Genomic DNA, 19,688 nt, shown 5'->3' with positions numbered 1-19,688 from the left:
CGGTGTGTGTGGGGGAACAGGTAAGGGAGAGGGGCAAAAAGAAGAGCAGGCATAGGAGCAGAGAGGGTGTAGTATCCTGTATATTGTGTGTATGCATATTTCCCACTACTCCATCTGTAGAACACTCTGGTGTGATGTCATTTGGAATGTTGCTCTATGAAGCTGTCAGTTGGAGTAGGGCTGAGTACCTAGCTGGGTGCTCCTGGTGGGGCTATATACTGATGTACTACTGATCTCCCATCTATCTTCAATAAATCTATCTGAACATCACCAACCTGCGTGGAGTCAGTTACTACAGAGGGGAAGAGTGCAGACAAGGGAGATAGAGGGCAGGAACTGGAACAGAAGGAGAGAGTGGTAAGGTGTGTTCAGAATAGACGCAGGAAGGGGGTTGCACATGGTGGGGTGACAGTAGAAAAGGAAGCAGATTGGGAGAGAGGTAAGGTGTGTGCAGGAGGGCAAGGTGAGGTTCATAGGAGAGAACAGGAAGGAGCAATGGAAGGAGTGGCAGCAAATGGGGTGAGAGGTGAGGTGTGTGGAGGGCAGGGGAAGGGAGTGAGAAGGTGGGAGGGTACAGGGGTGAGGGAAGGACTGGGGTGATATGAGAGGGGAGGTGTGTACAGGAGGGCAGAGGAAGGATCAGAAGCCAGAGTATGCAGGGGGAGAGCGAGGGAGGGCATCAGGGAGAGAGGGTAAAGTGGACCAGAAGAAGAGAGAGGAAAAGGTGCTTTCAGGGTGGAAGAGGAATGGGTGGATGGGGGGAACAACTAGGGGAGAGTGGACGGGTGAGGGAAGGAATGAGCAGACATGGAGAGAGGTAACATATGTCCAGCAGTGCTGGGGAGCAAGCAGGGAAGGGAAAAGGGCAGTTGGGAGGAAGTATTTGGAGCAGAAGGAGAGACTGGAGGGCTGAAATGTGGGTGAGGGAAGAGAGTGAAGGGAGTGCACCAGGAGAGAGAAAGGACGCAAGAGAGACTAAATGGCAGTGGATCAGGGGGAGAGAGTGGGGAAGAGAAAAGTGTGATAGAAGAATATCTTGGGCTTGGGGGAGGGGGTTTGGAAATGAGGATGAGAGCAAAGAAGAAGAGGTGAAAGGCGGTGTAGGAGAGAGGTAAACAGGAGGGGGCAGAAAAGAAAGAGGGGAGGCCAAGAAAAGCAAAAATAAGGTCAGGATGGCAGAGGTGAGGGAGAGGAGAGTTTTAATAGAAAGGTAAGGAGGATGGTAATGGGAGGACAGAAGGAAAGGGAGGTGGACAAGGCTAAGGTTGAGGGGGAAATATAAAGGAAGAATGGAAGAAGGAGTTGCTAGGAGAGAGCAAGTAATGATATTAAAGTAAAGGAAGAGGACTGGAGAGAGAGGAAATAGTACATGTGGAGCACATGAGGGAGAGTGAGGATTCAGGGGTAGCATTGGGGAGAGACTAGACGTGAAGCCTGGATCCCTGAGAGCTGTCCAGGTGACAAAAAGGGAGCGGAAGGCAGCATACCTCTGTAAGATGAATCTGCAGTGCCCTGGTGCTTCTGCGTAGAGACTCACCCACAGCTGTGCCAGTGGATCTCAAACCTGCATATTGACCTTAAACCTGTCCTACAGCACACCCTGCTGTTCCTGCACAGAAACTCGCACACAGCTCTGTCAGTGCACCACAATCCTGTCCTACTATGTCTGCAGTGAACCTAACATACAGCTCTGCAAATGCAGCCCAGTCTTGCCCTATAGAATCATCTGGTAATCCTGCAGTGAGACTCACATGCAGCTCTGCCAAGGCACCTCAATCCTGCCCTGCAGCACATCCTGCTAATCATGCACAGAAACTCCCACACAGCCCTGCCGTGACCTCTGTCCTGTCCTGCAGCATCCTCTGCTAAACCTGCAGTGAGACGCACATGCAGCTCTGCAAAGGCACCCTGCTGTTCATGCACAGAAACTCTCAAACAGCCCTGACAGTGACCTCAGTCCTCTCCTGCAGCACACTCTGCTATTCATGCAAGCAAACTCCCACACAGCCCTGCCGGTGACCTCTGTTCTGTCCTGCAGCATCCCTTGCTAATCCTGCAGTGAGACTCACATGCAGCTCTGCCAAGGCACCTCAATCTGCCCTGCAGCACATCCTGCTAATCATGCACAGAAACTCCCACACCGCCATGCCGTGACCTCTGTCCTGCAGCATCCTCTGCTAATCCTGCAGTAAGACGCACATGCAAAGGCACCTCAATCCTGTCCTGCAGCACACCCTGCTGTTCATGCACAGAAACTCTCAAACAGCCCTGCCGTGACCTCTGTCCTGTCCTGCAGCATCCTCTGCTAAACCTGCAGTGAGACGCACGTGCAGCTCTGCAAAGGCACCTCAATCCTGTCCTGCAGCACACCCTGCTGTTCATACACAGAAACTCCCACACAGCCCTGCCGTGACCTCTGTCCTGTCCTGCAGCATCCTCTGCTAAACCTGCAGTGAGACGCACATGCAGCTCTGCAAAGGCACCCTGCTGTTCATGCACAGAAACTCTCAAACAGCCCTGACAGTGACCTCAGTCCTCTCCTGCAGCACACTCTGCTATTCATGCAAGCAAACTCCCACACAGCCCTGCCGGTGACCTCTGTCCTGTCCTGCAGCATCCTCTGCTAATCCTACAGTGAGACTCCCATGCAGTTCTACCAAATCCCCTCAATCCTGTCCTGCAGCACACCCTGCAAATCATGCACAGAAAAGACCAAATAGCCCTGCCGGACACCACAGTCCTTACTGCAGCACACTCTGCTAATCATGCACAGAAACTCCCACACAGCCCTACCAGTGCATCTCAATCCTGTCTTGCAGCACACCCTGATGTTCATGCAAGACCTCCATCCTCGCCGCCACTGACGACATCCGCATGCTATTCGACCAGGGACACACTGCGGTCCTCATCCTCCTAGACCTCTCCGCAGCCTTCAACACTGTTCCACATCGCACGCTCACAGCCAGGCTTCACGACAAAGGAATTCAAGGAAACTCCCTCGAAGGGATCCAATCCTTTCTCTGCAGCAGAACCCAGTGGATCAGACTCCCTCCCTTTTTCTCCGAACCCACCGATATCAACTGCGGAGTACCCCAAGGATCTTCGGCAGAACCCAGTGGATCAGACTCCCTCCCTTCCTCTCCGAACCCACCCATATCAACTGCGGAGTACCCTCAGAATCTTCGCTCAGCCCCACGCTCTTGAACATCTACATGACCCCCTTGCCGCAATCGTCAGACAGCATGGGCTCAGCATTGTATCCTATGCCGACGTCACCCAGCTCATCCTCTCACTCACGAACAAACCCGAAGGCACCAGACTCTGCTTCCAGAAAGGAATGAAGAACGTGGCAGGCTGGATGAAGGACAGCTATCTGAAGTTCAACTCAGAGAAGACCGAGGTCCTCATCCTCAGACCCTGCTCCTCCACCTGGGACAACACCTGGAGGCCCCCCGCCCTTGGAAATCCACCCATCCCTACAGACCACGCACGAAACCTCTGCATCATCCTCGACTTTTCCCTTTCCATATACCGCCAGATCAACGCCGTTGCTTCCAGAAGCTTCAACTGCCTGTGCATCCTCCGTAAGACCTTCAAATGGATCCCCCTCGACTGCAGAAGGACCGTCACCCAGGCGCTCATAACCAACAGACTGGACTAGGGCAACGCCTTATATGCCGGAATCAACAAACTCCAAACCTTCCAGAATGACGCAGCCAGACTCGTCCTCGGGAAACACCGCGCCAAAAACACATGACCCAACACCTACAAGACCTCCACTGGTTGCCCGTCGAAAAAAGGGTCACCTTCAAACTCCTCTCCTACGCCTACAAATCCCTCCACAACATCGGACCCAAATACCTCAATGAGAGAGTATCCTTCCACGCACCCAAGAGGAACCTCCGCTCCGCCGACCTCGCCCTGGCAGAGGTCCGCCGCATTCTCAGAAACAGAACAGGCGGGAGAGCCTACTCCTAATTCGCAGCCAGGACCAGGAACGAGCTCCCCGTAAACATGAGACGCTCCCCTACCCTGCACACTTTTAGGAAGGACCTCAAGACATGACTCTTCGACTGATCCGGAGCTGCAACCTCCCCCCCCCCCCCCCCACCCCCCCAGCGCCATGAGATCCTTATGGGTGAGAAGCGCGCTTTATAAACCCCTGATTGATTGATTGATTGATTGATTGATGCACAGAAAATCCCACACAGCCCTGCCGGTGCACCTCAGTCCTCTCCTACAGCACACCCTGCTGTTCATACAGAGAAACTCCCACACAGCCCTCCCAGTGACCTCAGCCCTCTCCTGAAGTACACCCTTGTTCATGCAAAGAGACTCCCACATAGCCCTGCCAGTGCACCTCAGTCCTCTCCTGCAGCACACCCTTGTTCATACAGAGAGTAAGAGACTCCCACACTGCCCTGCCAATGCACCTGTCCTCTCCTACAGCACACCCTTGTTCATGCACAGAAACTCCCACACAGCCCTCCCGGTGACCTCAGTCCTCCCCTGCAGCATCCTGTGCTGATCCTGCAGTGAGACTCACCTGCAGCTCTGCCAAGGCCCCTCAATCCTGTCCTGCAGCACCTTCAACTATGTCTGCACTGAGACTAACATATACAGCTCTGCAAATGCACCCCGGTCTTGTTCTGTAGCATCTTATGGTTGGTCATCATGCAGGAAGACTCAAATGCAGCTCTGACAAGGCACATCAATCCTAACCTGATGTACCATTGCTATGCTTGCTCTCCGTCACAAGAAGTTCTGTCAACGCACCCCAATCATGATCTGCACTCCAAGCTGCTATTCAAGGCTGGGACACACATGCAGCTCCCCTCGTGCACCTCAATCCTGCCCTACAGCACAACCTACTACTCAAGATTAAGACCCAATCACAGCTCTGCCAGTGCACGCCGATACAATCGGTAGAGCCTCAGCTGTTCCTGCAACGAGGCACATGCAGCTCTGTCAGTGTGCCTCAACTCTGACGTACCGGACGACCGTGTCTACTGCACACCTGGATTCATTCCGCCTCCTGGGAAGCCTGGATCTTACTTGATTTGAGCTATGGATCGGTACCAGTGCTTAATTTGTAAAAAAAAAACGTGGTGCCGGGGCCCTCCACAGGAGGACACTAGATCTTGCGCCATCTGTTGCCCCTGGCAGCACTGCCAGTGACAGCACCAGCACACTACTAGTCATCACACTCTTAAAAGTGTGACAATTCATAGTATTAGAGGCCCCCAAAGCTTTAAGAATGGCTTTTGATGCAAATACTAATACTTGGAAATATAAATTTAGATAATAAACAGAAGTTGTTGTGCTCCTACCAAAATTGGCAGACACCACTGGCATGTAGCAGACAGTTATAAGCCCTGGTGCTGGCAATTAAGTGCCGGTGCTGAGCACCGGAAAGCACAGGCACAAATTAAGCACTCTCTCCGTTTCCGTTTACTGGGCATGATTTATACTCCCAGCCCATGGATTAGTATGAAATCTGAACACATTGATTTTCTTCCTCACCCATTCTGACGCTACACTGCTTCCTCGAGCCCAAGGATTTACTCGCTACCGGGCTCCTTGATTATCGCACCCTCCACACCATGCTGACCCTAACCTACCTGGATACCTTCCATTCGTGATTTACCTTCGTGCAAAGTTAATCTGGTTACCGTCCCACATGTATCCCTTTCTGCTCTTTGTACTGCTCTTCTTTCCTTGCCTTCTACCTATACCTGCCCCCCTTGCTAACACCCCTTCTTTACATCCCCTGTACAGCACCATCCAACTTTAAGTAACCCAGTCCGGATGATGACCCGACATCATCCAGGTCGAAACATTGTCGACTATTCAGCGCTTCTCTAGGTGTCACCGTGGATCCAAAGAACAGTACAAATCCTGTAAAAATGTCCTTCCTACTGTTTTTGTTACCATCTATTATTCTTTGCCTTTTCTGCGCCGTTGTTCGCTGTTATCTCACCTTTTGCACTTGTCACTTGTGCCGTTCACCTCTCCACAAGCACCTTTGTGCACAGTGTACCTTGGGTTACCATATACATAATGCAATATAGTGTTGATACAATTACTGTTACCTCAAAATATACCGACCACTTCACTGGTCTTCTTTAAATCTTTATGGTCTCCCTTTTCTATGTGCTTGACATTGATTTGTTATATATTATATTTGCCTTTTTTGGTGATTACCGATTGAGGCATTGTTGCCTTATATAAAAAAAATCCACTCTGTCCTACAGCATACCCTGCTGTTCCTGAACTTAGACACACACAGATGTGCCAGTACACCTCAGCCACAACCTGATCCCCATCCTGCTGCTCTTGCACTCCAACACACAGCTCGGCCAGTGCACCTCAATCCTGTGCTATACCACCCCATCATTCCTGCAATGAGAGGCACTCTGACCACGACCCTGTGAAGCTCACAACCTCACAAAGCGCATAAAACCAGCCACACCCTACTTAGAAGGTACAGCTCAGATGACAGCTGTATGTGTCCATGCAGGATGCACGTAACATGTGAGAACTGTATATGTTCATCTCTTGTGACACTAATAAGGAGGAATGTGATCACTTTCCATCAAGCAGCCATACACCATCAGGCAGCAGTCTAGTATACCAGTCCAACTGCACATTATCCTCATAAGGTCAATGGTCAGTAGTCTGCCAACGTAAGGCAGAACTACCTGTCCCAAAATGCAACATGCTTGTTATACATAAATAAGTCCTTGAGCCAGGAATATAATCAGGTTACATTTATTCAAGTTGAGTTGCTGGTCCAGATCATAAGATGGTAATATAATAAGACCCCACCAGGAGTGACCTCCCTGTCACTCAGCCTGCCTGCCACCAACTGCCAGTCAACTACAGGCCAAGCCCCCAACATTCTACGATGTCACCAAGTATTCTAACAGTGACATCATGTGAGCCACAGGGAAATCCCAACCAGGGGAAAAGAGACATAGATCACATATAGCAGTGCTCTTGTCTCTAAAGCCTGGATTGAGCAAAGGTGTTATTCACAAAAGACACAGGCACCTGGCAGCAGCGTCCTGGGGTTACTGTTCCTCACCGCCATCCCCAAAACAAACACACAGATTGAAATGTAGCGATTTTTCCAAAAGTGTACACGTTGTAATTACTGGTGGCCATTCCCCCTCTTACAAAACTTCCTCTGGCTTTGGCCTGGTACAGCTGGGAGACTGGACTTACAAGTAACATACTTCTGATGACCCAGAGATCTAGCCTGGGCATGTGACCTTCAGAAAAACGAAAATAAAAACACTGATCAAGCAGTCATATGATCTCTCTCACATTCGTTCCTCATTCAGTTACTTAATTTAGAAATTTGTATTACAAGTGATAATGAGTAAAAAACAAGTTAAATAATTTATTCAAATAAATTACAAAATCCTTCATAGACGTATCACAGAACAATGAGCAGTTTTCCAAATGCCAGGACAAGCATTTTACCAGCACAACGCTAAAGCCCTGATTTATGTTGACCGACCCAAAAAAACATGGCTGCCATTGGTAGGAGCTGGGCTTTAGAGTGGGCGACATCAGCTCTGTTTACTTTTCCGCCGCTCCATAGCGGTGCGCAGGGCCTTCACAATCTGGTCTTTGTTGTTAAGTAGGTTGTACTCGGTCAGCTTCAGCAGCTGGTCATACTCGCGCTTGTTGTAGGTGAAGTTGGTCAAGTAGTATGGGGTCCAGTAACTACTGACATCAATATTGCCATCCGCTAGCTCCTCTGAAGTTCGTCTTATACCTGTGCAAAAGACAAAACAGATCATTCTTTCAATGACAAGGGTCAGCGGCTACGGGTGGGGCAAAGCGATGATGATGTGATTGCACTATACAACTGTCTAAGCAATAGGCATTATGCCTACAACCTTTTTTTCTCCTCGCAGTCATTACTTTTGAAGTGAACTCACCCCTCATAGGAAAAAGGAAAAGGATGTAAGCTCAGTCCCACGCACTCAAATCCTATAATGCTAAATTCCCCTGGGAGACTCCTGTTTCTTTCTCCTGGTTCATGACTGAGACAGGAATGGAGGTAGAGGACCCTTGGTTTACGTAAGATCACCGTGGAAGGGATCTCCCTATGGTGTAGAATATAGACTTTGTTTTTAAAAAGTATATTAAAATTGAACAAAATAAATTATATAATTATGTGAAAAAATAAATATATTGATTTTAAATGTAGAACAAAGTAAAAAATGTTACAGCATTATTAAATCTAAATGAAATATTACATTAATTTAAATATATTAATTTTTAAAAAAAGATGTATTAACAAAACATCCAAATGAAAGTAAAATATGATAGGCTTTAATTACAAGCCCCTTGCACCGCCGGTGCATCACTTTTTTCATGATGCATTCTGCTTCCCCATATTTACAAGGGCACAACAAGCCACCCTGCGTGGCTTTTCCTGTCCTTGTAAATATGGCCCATTTACATGCAGCACTGGAACCTGACACATTTTCAGATTTACGAAAAATTGTACACCTGGAAATGTGTTCGGAATGCTCCGCCTCCCCGGGGGAGGGGGGGCGTAGGAAGGCACAAAGAGGAGAAATGAATTCATTTCTCTTAATATTTTTCCTCTTTCTATGTGTGCTGCATTCTACAGCACACATAGAATGAGGAAATTACCTATTATGATTGTTTATGTGCAGAAAGCTGTCCTGCACATAAACAATATTTAAAAACAATTGCATTTTACAAGTTTTATGTGAGCTGATGCAGCACACATAGAAACTGGAAAACATTATTTTTATGTGCAGGAAGGAACACCTTTCTGCATATAAACAAACATCCCTGTGATGCAGGTATCCTTGCACCATGATGCAAGGGTGCTTGCTTCGGCGCCTGGCAGCTAATTGTGTGCCAGCGCAGGGGAGAGCAAAAGGATTTGTCATTCCTTGTAGATATGACCAGCCTCTGCCCATGCAGGTAAGAGCAGTGGGGCGGTGAGGCTGGGTAAGGGGGGATTTTGACGGACGATGACAAGGGAAAATGAAATAAATAATTAATATTCCCTCATGGTCGTATGTCGAAATACTTCCCCCACCACACCCAGCCCCAACGCGCTTACCTCTCTTGCCTGCACGGGCTAGACTGGGCTTGTGGTGTCTTGCTGCAGCACTTTCTTGTAAATGAGTCCCTGTATTTTTTTTTAATATGCATCTATAATTAAAAAAAGTGATTTATAGACTTATTTAAAAGTAATTTAATTATGTCAGGTTATTTTCTAATTCAAAAATGGTTATTAAAACACCCTAAAATATATTTTTTTGAATTTTATTTAACATTAAATGAAATGTATTTATACTGAAACTGTTTTAAATAGCTGAACACAATATAAAATTATTTCTTAAGAGATTTTATTTTAAGTCCATATCGCCATTATTTTCTACAAGAGGGTGTTATTTTATTATTACATTTCTCATATAGCGCCAGAATCAACCCCCGAAGGGGTATCTCCGCGCTTGCCTTGGGAACCCGTCCTGGTTTTTCCCTGTGAGATAGCCCCTACAGGGCATCCCCAAGGTGAAAGCCAGGCATCCCGCCGCGGGGGGGGGGGGCGTTGTGGAGATTAAGCAAGCTTAATGCCCAGAGTTGCAGAGTGGGAACCCATGATTAGGTCAGGCACCAAAGCGAGAATTATCGAGTCCGTGGACATTTGAGCTCAACACCCTGCCGCGTCGGGAATCGAACCCTGGTCCCGGGTCTGACCTCTGCTTCAGGGTCTGCCTGCTCTAACCAGTGAGCCGCACTTCTCCAGTGTAAGTGATTGGCCATGAGTGGTAAAGGACTTTCTACTGCTCCTTTTTGGCTGTAGTCACTCTAGACTCGTAAATGTGGCTCCACGCCCTGTTTCAGGGCGTTGAAACATAAAAGTTTACAGTTTTGGGTAACTTTGCACTCGTAAATGGTGAATATCCCAAAGTACTAAAGTTACTCAAAAGAGTAAGAGTAAATATTCACATGCAAATGTACTCATGTGTAAGTTTACATTTGTGGAAAGTCCCCTATATATCTTGGATGTTAATTTTTTTTTTCCATACTTCAAGAGTGCTCCAAGACTTACAGAAAATCTAAAAATGTATTGGTTACTTTTGGACACTAGGCAATCAATGCATCTAATATGACTAAAAGTAGATACACTATTTATACTGCATACTCTCTTTCTGAACCTTCTATTCTGGATGAAATATAGGGCAGATCCTCTAGAGGGGGCTGATCCCTGAGCTCAATTCCAAGGAGGTACTTTGAAATAAATGTGGTGAGCTGCAACCTGTGCTTCTACAAACACTTTCTCACTTTATTAGACATTATCAGATTCAAAATGTGAGACCAGGCGGTCATTCTTTTAATGAGGGTTTTTTAAATCAGTTATTTCATCTTAAGAATCATTCTTTTCGTTTGCACTAATAAAAGTGTGTAGCTTGATTAGTGTTTGAATTTCCTTTACATCTTTTATAATCAAAGACCAGTTTGGCTTTGGTATACTCAAAAGTGATGACTGGGACAAATGGATATAGGAGACAATGACTGTGCTGAGCACTTTGGGGACTGAGGATAATAAAGATGACCGCAAAGTAACTGAGCCATTATTCAGTCTTGTGAATTAAGAGTCAGCAGAAGCACCTTTAAGACTCTAACTAGGACCTTGCGGTGGGTATTCCTGAAAACCAATAGGAGTCACCCCAAAACACACTATTGAACAAATCCATCTTCACACAAACATCTCTCAATGACACATTAGCACAAGTGCTACAGTCCATCCGAAACACAAGCTTCCAAGTGAGGCCCCCACAGAATGCGGAGGGTGCTACAAAGCTTTGCAACAAGCAGAAACATGCTCTAGAAATGTACATAACATAACATGCTTGCTTGTCAGCAGTTTCCATCCTCGCCCATTAAGGGAGAATCTCCCCTACGGACAGTATCTAAGCCTTAGGCGCAACTGTAGCGAGCTGAACTCTTACAAGAAACAAGCAGATGACCTGACGGCGAAGTTGTTGGACCGGGGCTACCCAATGAAAATACTCCAGAAAAGTCGGAAGAGAGCGACCAACCAGAACAGAGATGCCCTCTTGGAGACATACCCGAGGAACACCGAGGAAGTCCCTTTGACATGTGTAACCACGTATAACAGCTTGTCCAACGTGGTGAGTCGAAGCATCCAAAAGAATTGGAAGATTGTGACGAGCAACCAACTGAACTGGGAAAAACCTCTCTTTTCTTATAAGAGAGCGATCAGTCTAAGAGACTCTTTAGTCCACACTCGTCCCATGAAGAAGCAGAATAATCAGGAACCTAAAATACTATCCTCCTGGAGATTGCCACCGGTGAAGGGGCATTTCCCATGTGGCGATTGCAGTATCTGCCATTTAACCACCCATACCAAATACCTGAACTTGGAACCTGGCAAATAATGGGAACAACGGAGTCATACCAACTGTAATACCAGCAACGTTGTGTATTTGATCATCTTCACCTGCGGTCTAAATTACGTTGGTATGGCCACAAGACGCGTCAAGCTCAGGATTTGTGAGCATCGCAGTAACATTCAGAGCAAACGGAGTACTACCAAGTTGACTGCTCACTTCATAGAAAAATATCATACACCTAACGACATGCGGTGGACTGTCGTGGAACAAATTTCTGGTGATGAGAAGATGCTTTTTGAGAAGGAACAGCGGTGGATTCATCGCGTGTCCAGCCACCGCTCAGGCCTTAACGATGACATTCCATGGGGACTTGTACTACGACGCTGATATACCCCTTCTTAAGGTCAATATATGGGCTCCTCAGGTGACACCTATATGTAGTATAGGGGTCTCATCATTGCTGATCTTCTTTAATAATCTCAGTAGCCCAATATTTTACACCACACAGAGGGACTCCAAGGCCACAATACAGTTATACTTGGTAATGATGTCCTTTGGGAGCCTTTTGCAACCTTTGGAGTTTTGAGAAAATGCACCCTGAATGGGGAATAAGACCAATGCTTGCAAATGCCTATAACAACATTTAAATTGCCATTCACAAGACTAGGTTGTATGGTTCTGTCTGAGATTTGGTCATGGCCAGCGTAGTGTTTTCGATATACTTACGGGGTGTCTAGAATCTGACCCAAGCAAACCCCTTCTCTCAGAAGATGGTATTGCACGGTATAGATATCCGTACATATGGGTGTTACAAGCAGCGGTTTCCTATGCATAGGAATAATTCATCCTGCCCACGCTGTAGCATCCACCTGCTAATTAGGATTACCGATTAGGATTGACTTACAACTGGCTTCTAAATACGTTCGCTATTCGAATTTTTATTCCTGACTCCCAAAATAAACATCGTAGGAATAATAACACACGCGTCCCCTTTAAACACCCAGGACGTTTTTGTGATAGACCACGTGATCTTGGGAGGTCACGTGGTAATACCAGGAAGAACTAGTACCGTCAGCGCCGGCGTCTCGGCGTTCAGTCCGGGCCGCGGTGGTGCACGAACAGGTACTCAGAGGGGAGTCGCCTGCAGAAATGTAATTACTAAACGAAGTCTTGTACGCTCACGCCCTAATGCCACTAAGACACCACGTGAGCAATGGGCATTTTATAATCGGAGCGTTTTTGTCTGTTTCGCCCCTATTTGGCAACCCGTTTGCACAGACATGCGGCGTGAAGATCACCCCACACCGCGTTTTGCCCATGAGGACATTCATTGATGCGCCTCCTGTGAGTTCAGAGAGGGACTTTTTTGTCTTCCATTTGTTCTTTTATTGTTATTTTTACCATTTCTTAACCTACGGAGCCCTTAAATACTCTGTTTTTTTGAAAGATTATCCTAGTGCACCTGATAGCTTATTGTTATCGTTTTTAACATTCCCACTATGTTATTTTGTAAACAGTTGGGCAGAATGTTGCTGTCTCATGAAATTTGAGGACGCATACAATACAGTGACCCATTGATGCCACTTTGTTAACAGTTGGGTATGATACTGATGTCCCATGAAATGTGAGACTCAGTGGCCCATAGAATTTCAAACAGGCTGTACTGGTACCTTGTGCCTGTTAAGACAATGTGATCACGGCTAGAAAACACTCACCATGACTAGTTCACCGCAGAGGTGTTTTCTTTGTTCGGGTGATGGGACATACTAACAATGTTTGGTACAGCACCATATTTACTGGGGACGGTTTCATTCTAATTACTGAAACTTTCTTTCCCAACAGGTACATGACTCCAGCAAAATTACTGCCTGGGTCTAAAACGGCTTTACAGCCGTAAGTATAACATACTTTTTCTATAAAAAGGAAAAAACTTTTTCTTTTTTCACACAAATTCCTCACGGCAGGGTGCACCTTAGGGCGTGTACACCACCGGAGGATCACATTTTAAGGTCCTGATGAAAGCTGAGCGACTCGGGCTCCCAGCAAGTAGAAACATGTTGACCAAATTCACCACTATGGACTAGGGGTCTATCATAACTGAGACCACACCTATGGGTCCATTTACACTTGTTTTTAACCAGTGCAAATCGGACTATTAATGAAATAGTTGAAAGTCACGAATCTGCACTTTTTAATTTTTTTCTCAATTTCTTTGCACTCACTTAGCTTAATTTGGCTTCATAAAACACCCTCAACACACACAAGAACCAGCTCCGCTGTAAACAGGAGTTGAAGCACACTGGAAAGACACTAGGTCTTTCCAGTGGGAACCCAGTAATGAAGCATGTCAGCACTAGGTTGGTGAGTGAGGGTTCTTAAAATTACTTTGTATTGTCCCACTTTTGCGTGTTTGTTTCTTCTCTTTTCTGTATACCTCGTGCACTAACTCGAGGTTGTCCTTTATTTATTTTTCACTCTTCTGTTGTTTAAAAATTCTCTCTATCCACGTCACAACATAGCTTAAACTGCATACCCAAGTGTATGTTCATCGCCTGCTTTTTCATTACAAATTGCTGTGCTCCACAGCCTTACACAGATTAGTGTTCACCCAGGAGTAATGTCTTTTCTCCAGGTATAATTAGGGCACCGAAACCCCAAGGAAATCTGAATAAAAGTGGAAACACTGATATTTTTTAAATAGTCATCCTTCACTTACAACCGTCCTCCAGTTAAGTCTATCTGAGCTTCATGACTCAGAGTTTCGGGACATCTCCACCTATAGTTAGTAATATCTCACCGGTCGCCCCGCCCTCTGTAGGCCAATGCTGTCTAAGTCACACGGCGCAGTAATCTGGTTTGGGCTCTCTTTTACTTGCTTTAATTCCAATGGACAGAATTTTGCTGTCAAAACAAATTAGAAAAACTTTGATGGAGGGGTGGGGCGCTACATGGAGTATCCGGAGATGCAATACATATAAATAGCTTAATTATTTAATGTGTTTATCTTTCCATTTCTATTATATGGTGTCATAAGGGTGTAATTAGCTAAAGGGTGGACATCATGGGAGCCAACACGTGCGACAGTTTACTCAGAATTGAACACCGAGACACCGGAAATGGTTTTACCTTCAGGGACAGGATTATTAGGATGGGATTACTTAGCGACATTTTTCAGATGACACATTTCAATTTTTAATCAACTTTTAACCACCAGCCATGTGAAAAGAACACCTTGCAAATGTCAGTACAAAACTGCACCGGTATTGTGCAATCGGTGTATTTCAGAATTAAGCAGGCTGTTCCGCTTCTAAGTTTATTTCCTGATTGTATAAAAATCGAAATGGACCAGCGCGTGTGTGTGGAAAGTTGTCTGGTTCTGTGAGACGCACTTTCCTGTGACAAGCATGCCTGTGCCTGCCACAGCGTAGGAGGCAGACAGAAGAGATGTTTGTGACAGTCACAGCTGGCGCAGTCATTTTAAGGAGGCATGTCATTTAGGGAGCATCCCAAGTCAAGACTCCCAGCTACAGATGAGTGTTCCCATGAGTTTCTAGCTGGTTATAGGGCTCTTTTCTGTAACATTCCGCCACGAAAAAGGGTCCAGCAGGGAACTCATTGTCATGGCTCTGTTGGTGGAGTGACTGAAAGCAGTGCAAACTCTTTCAAACGTATCTAGGAGTTGTGTTTGCGGCCTTTATGCTCATCTTTTTAGGTCTTGTCTAAAGTCGACAGGCCTACTCTATACAGTACTTGAATGTGCACTTAGAGAGTGCTTCGTTTCAGCCCACTTCAAAACACTGTTTTTCTGTGTTCTTCCTCTTTCAGCCATTGGCTTCAGATATTGTAAATCACATCTTAGACCAGCCCTCAAGGGAATGGCCCTCTCACCTCATTCTATTGGTTGTTTCTGTGCCATTCAGCCTCCTATGGAGACTTTGTATGGCAATGTACAAGGCACTATTTTGTCTCCTGCCTCTCCCGCTGACAGAGATTACTGCTGCGTTCTCTGCCTCCTTGACCCCACCTTCCCATTCTTACCCCTTCAACCCCTACGCTCGTCCCGTGCACCATCTTCCAAGTCACTAGAAAAATCGAGATATTGGTGCTCACAGAATGTATGGTGAACTTGTGAGCAGGCATTTTGTGACATGGTGCGAAGTAATACGCGAACAGAGAAATCTAGGATAACGATGACAATGGCTACCAAAGGGAAGTGCTGCTTTTTTTCTCAATCCTTCAAATCACAGGTGTACACATTAAAAAAGAGCGCATTTTACAGGTTGCCTCATCAATGCCTCTCAGCACTAACTCAATAACTGCAGATCCAGGGGGTTATGGGAATGCTCATTTGCATATTTCTGCCACTTTTTACCGCCACATGGAAACACCTACCCCCGCAAAATATGTGGATGCCCTATCTCCTTTACTCCACTATACCACCACTTCCTCCTAAATTTGAGTGTGAAGTTAGGGCGAGAATCACATTGCCAATGTCAGGACCTGATTCACAAAAGGTCTCCGCACATGTGGCGGAAGCCCAGCAGTCGTGGCGCATCTTCGCACTCGGGCGGAATCTCTGCAGTGAGAATTCTCATTGCGGAGGTTCCGCGTTGAGTGCATCCGCCACAAGTGCCCAGGACCTTTGTGAATCAGGTCCTCTGTGGATACCACATGCTGCAGACAAGGAACATCCAATCTTTGGCCACGAGCCCACACTTTAGAATCTGGAAAATTCAGGCACTTGGTGGATCTTGCACAGTAGTATACGCTTCTTACCGCTGTAAATTCTGCAAATTCCTCAACTGTGAGTCAAACTCTGAATGTTAGTGTTCGCAGATGCTAGTTTTACACACTTAAACGCAATTTACGTGTGTAGAACGTTTAGAGAATTTCCCCAGTTGTAACTGCCCAGCATTTACCCCCTGGGCCCCCACTCTGCCTACTTCTTAAATTTGTATTCAACTTTTCCTGCAATAGTGTGAGAATGCCTTTTAGGAAAAGGAATATAAAGCAGGGATGCTAAAAGAAAAATACCAGCTATTTAGAGTTTAAAGAGCCTGCAAAGGGGGGCGTGGCTTGAACGCCGCACAAGATGGCGGCTTAGCACCGGAGCTCCGTAAGTCGACCACCGGAGCCGGCGACTTTCTTCGCTCACACCGGACCTTGGTGAGCGCAAATATCATTTTTGCGCATCGGAACATGAGCTGAACACGGAGAGCCGAGCAGCAATTCTCTACCCCGTCGGAATGCGAATATTCCGTAAGTGACGCTATTCACCTCCTCGGCGGCCGCCATTTCCTGCATTTGCCGCGCGCTCTCTTCACAGCGAGCGCCGCCTATCTACCTCAGCATATGCAATGCGGTTGCTATTTCTACCGACCAATTGCCTTAAAAACGCCCTTTTCTGCTCTGCTACTTTCAATCTGTGAATTTCACTGCTGGTTCTTCGAATTAATACCAGTATTTACACATCGTTTTTCATCAATGTTCCCTCATGGCTCATGATGATAATCTCCTCATAATAAAGTGGCGCGCTGCTTTGCTTAACACTCATTGAACATTTCCTGTTACATTCAGCGCTTTCGTGTAAAACTCTTTGACATGAGGAGATAGTTTATATCCACGGAACTTTATTAGCTATACCTGAGGAAAAGTTATATGTTTATTGACTGCTCTAATTAACTATTTTTCTTGCATTTCATCGTTTTTCGTGCAGTAAATACACGTTTTTTGGTGCTTCCACTATAAAACCACCTTTTGCTTCCTATTTACAACACTTTTCTCCTCAGCACATTGTGGTAGCATTGTATTTACTTCTCCTGCCTTATATGGGGAAACTCCGTACTCTCAAGCTTACAGCATCAAAAAATAAGCCACAACTTTCCTCAGACTCTGATTCCACAACTCCTAATATGGATGATCCCACTTCTCTCAAACCTAACGCTACTCACGGCGCAATTCCTAAAACTACTTCAACTAGTAAGCTGTTACCACCTGGTTCGACGAAACGTTTGAAAAAAGATCCTCCATCTCCAGGTTCATCATCACATTCTGCTTCCATGGATCTTATTCTGGAGGAACTTCGAGCACTTAAACCCTTCATGGCCGAAACTACTAAAACCTTACAATTTCTACATGACAAGTGGTCCACGTTGGAATCAAGGGTTCTTTTGGTGGAACAATCGACAGAGACTCTTCATACCTCATGTGCAAAAATTTCGCTCTTGGAAAAAGATGTCTCTCTCCTAAAACGACAGTCGGAGGAGTTGGAAAATCGCAACCGGAGAAACAACCTACGCCTCTATAATCTTCCGGAACTTACAGAGGGGTCTAATCCAACAGCCTTCTTTCAAACTTTTCTACCAAAAATCCTAGACCTTCCCTCTTCCATCTCTCTGAATATTCAACGTGCGCACAGACTTGGCCCGAAAGTTTCTGATAAACCTCGAGGTGTCATCATGCTGTTCCTTCAATACACTGATCTCCTCCAAGTACTTTCTGCAGTCAAGGCTAAAAAACAAGTTATGTGGGAGGGCCGTAGATTATACCTTTCTCAGGATGTTGCTAAGGTCACAGCCGACCGTCGGAAACAGTTCCTGGATTTGAGACCTCGTTTGAGAGCCCTTGGCGCCAGATATGGTCTATTACATCCTTGCCTCTTCAAGGTCACCTATAAAGAAAGAACCACTACATTTGAAGATCCACTCGTCCTTGAAGAGTTCCTGCGTCGCCATGAAGCCGAGAGCATGGACACTGCACGACCCGTCTAACCATTTTGTTCTGTTTTGTCTGTTTTTTGCCATGTTTTCTCGTTGTTTCTGATCCCTGTGTCTGACTGAGTACTCTCCATCCCTGTCTATCTCATCCATATTCTTATGTTATTCTTATGTTACTCTTTATTACTTTACCATGTGTGTTTTTAATATTTTCTTCTTCTCTTTTGCCTTCTTACAGATCCTTTTCCCGTGTGTCTGCATCCCGGTGTATTTATATTTCCCTCCATTTCGTTCCTTCGCTGGTTCCTCAGGTGTTCGACGATGTAAGTCTCCGTTGTTGATGTCGTCCTCTTCTGGCGTCGTCATCCCTCAGTCCTTTTTTGATCTCTTTTTATCTGTTATGATATTATTTTTTCTACACGCTTTGTTCTCTATTCTTTACTGTTCTCTTTCTCTAACCCTTATTCACCTCTTTCTCTCCTATCTCTTTACTCCACTCTCTTTCCTCTCCTTTGCTCTCTTTCTCTCTCACCTCTTGTTTCTTACATGCCTATTACTGTTATCTTTCTTTTCATATTCACTTTTCAATATATTCTTTTTTCACACCATTCTATTGAAGTTACAAATTCCGAGTAGTTACTTGGAATGTTAAGGGGTTAAATAACCCCATTAAACGTCAACGTGTCCTAACACACTTGACACGCCTCAAAGCTGATGTAGCTCTCCTCCAAGAATCCCACCTCTCTGATAAGGAGGCTAATAAACTTAAGCGTTGCTGGGTAGGACATGTCTTTCATTCTCCTGCTTTGGGTAAGAAAAATGGCACTGTTATTTTATGTCATAAAAAGTTAAATGTTTCAGTTGTCTCCCATGAAAACGATGACCATGGCCGTTGGGTTATTACTAACCTTCTTATTGATAAAATTCCTATTGTTATCTTCAATGTTTATGCTCCTACAGGCATTGATAAATTGTTTTGGCCTGCTATTTCTGACAAATTAGTTACAATTAATGAGAAATATGTTATTTTTGGTGGTGATTGCAATCAAGTTCTGGACCCCTTTCTTGACAGAAATTCCAAGGTTAAGTTTATTCCCTCTAAGATGCATTCTCAGTTTATTGCCTCTCTTCAGAATTATGCTCTAGTAGACATTTGGAGACTATGTAACCCTGACCTTAAAGAGTACACGTTCTATTCCCCCACACATCACTCCCAATCCCGTATTGATTACCTTTTCCTTAGCAAACCCCTGGCACAATTAGCCACACATTCGGACATCGGTTCCATTCTAATCTCAGACCATGCTCCCGTTTTTGTTGACATTGACCTTATTCCCTTTTCTCCTCACTCAGGACGTTGGAGGTTTAATAACTCTTTACTCCTGGACCCCATTTTCTCCACTAAATTTACAGCTTTTACCTCTGAATTCTTTACTCTCAATCATCTCCCTGGGTCTTCCTTTGTTACGGTGTGGGATTCCTTCAAAGCAGCTGCTAGAGGTTTTATCATTGATTTTGTCTCTCAAAAGAAAAAACAATCAATCGCCAAATC

The 19,688-nt window shown here is 45.6% G+C and overlaps 1 protein-coding gene across 2 annotated transcripts in view; it reads right to left on the bottom strand.

Moving 5' to 3' along the window:
* Positions 1–7,380: 7,380 nt before the first annotated feature.
* LOC147689741 (cytosolic phospholipase A2 delta-like) overlaps positions 7,381–19,688 on the bottom strand; it is a 129,641-nt gene continuing 117,333 nt past the window's right edge. For both annotated transcript variants that reach the window (XM_086937221.1, XM_086937220.1), the window contains exon 20: positions 7,381–7,786. In XM_086937221.1, the coding sequence (XP_086793347.1) occupies positions 7,578–7,786 (209 nt within the window). In that variant the 3' untranslated portion in view covers positions 7,381–7,577. The remainder of the gene's footprint in view (positions 7,787–19,688) is intronic.

Source organism: Lissotriton vulgaris, chromosome 9, assembly GCF_964263255.1.
Source record: "Lissotriton vulgaris chromosome 9, aLisVul1.2, whole genome shotgun sequence".
NCBI classification, from domain to species: domain Eukaryota; kingdom Metazoa; phylum Chordata; class Amphibia; order Caudata; family Salamandridae; genus Lissotriton; species Lissotriton vulgaris.
The sequence above is the reverse complement of the archived record's forward strand: the minus strand, read 5'-3'. Positions and strand labels throughout refer to the sequence as shown.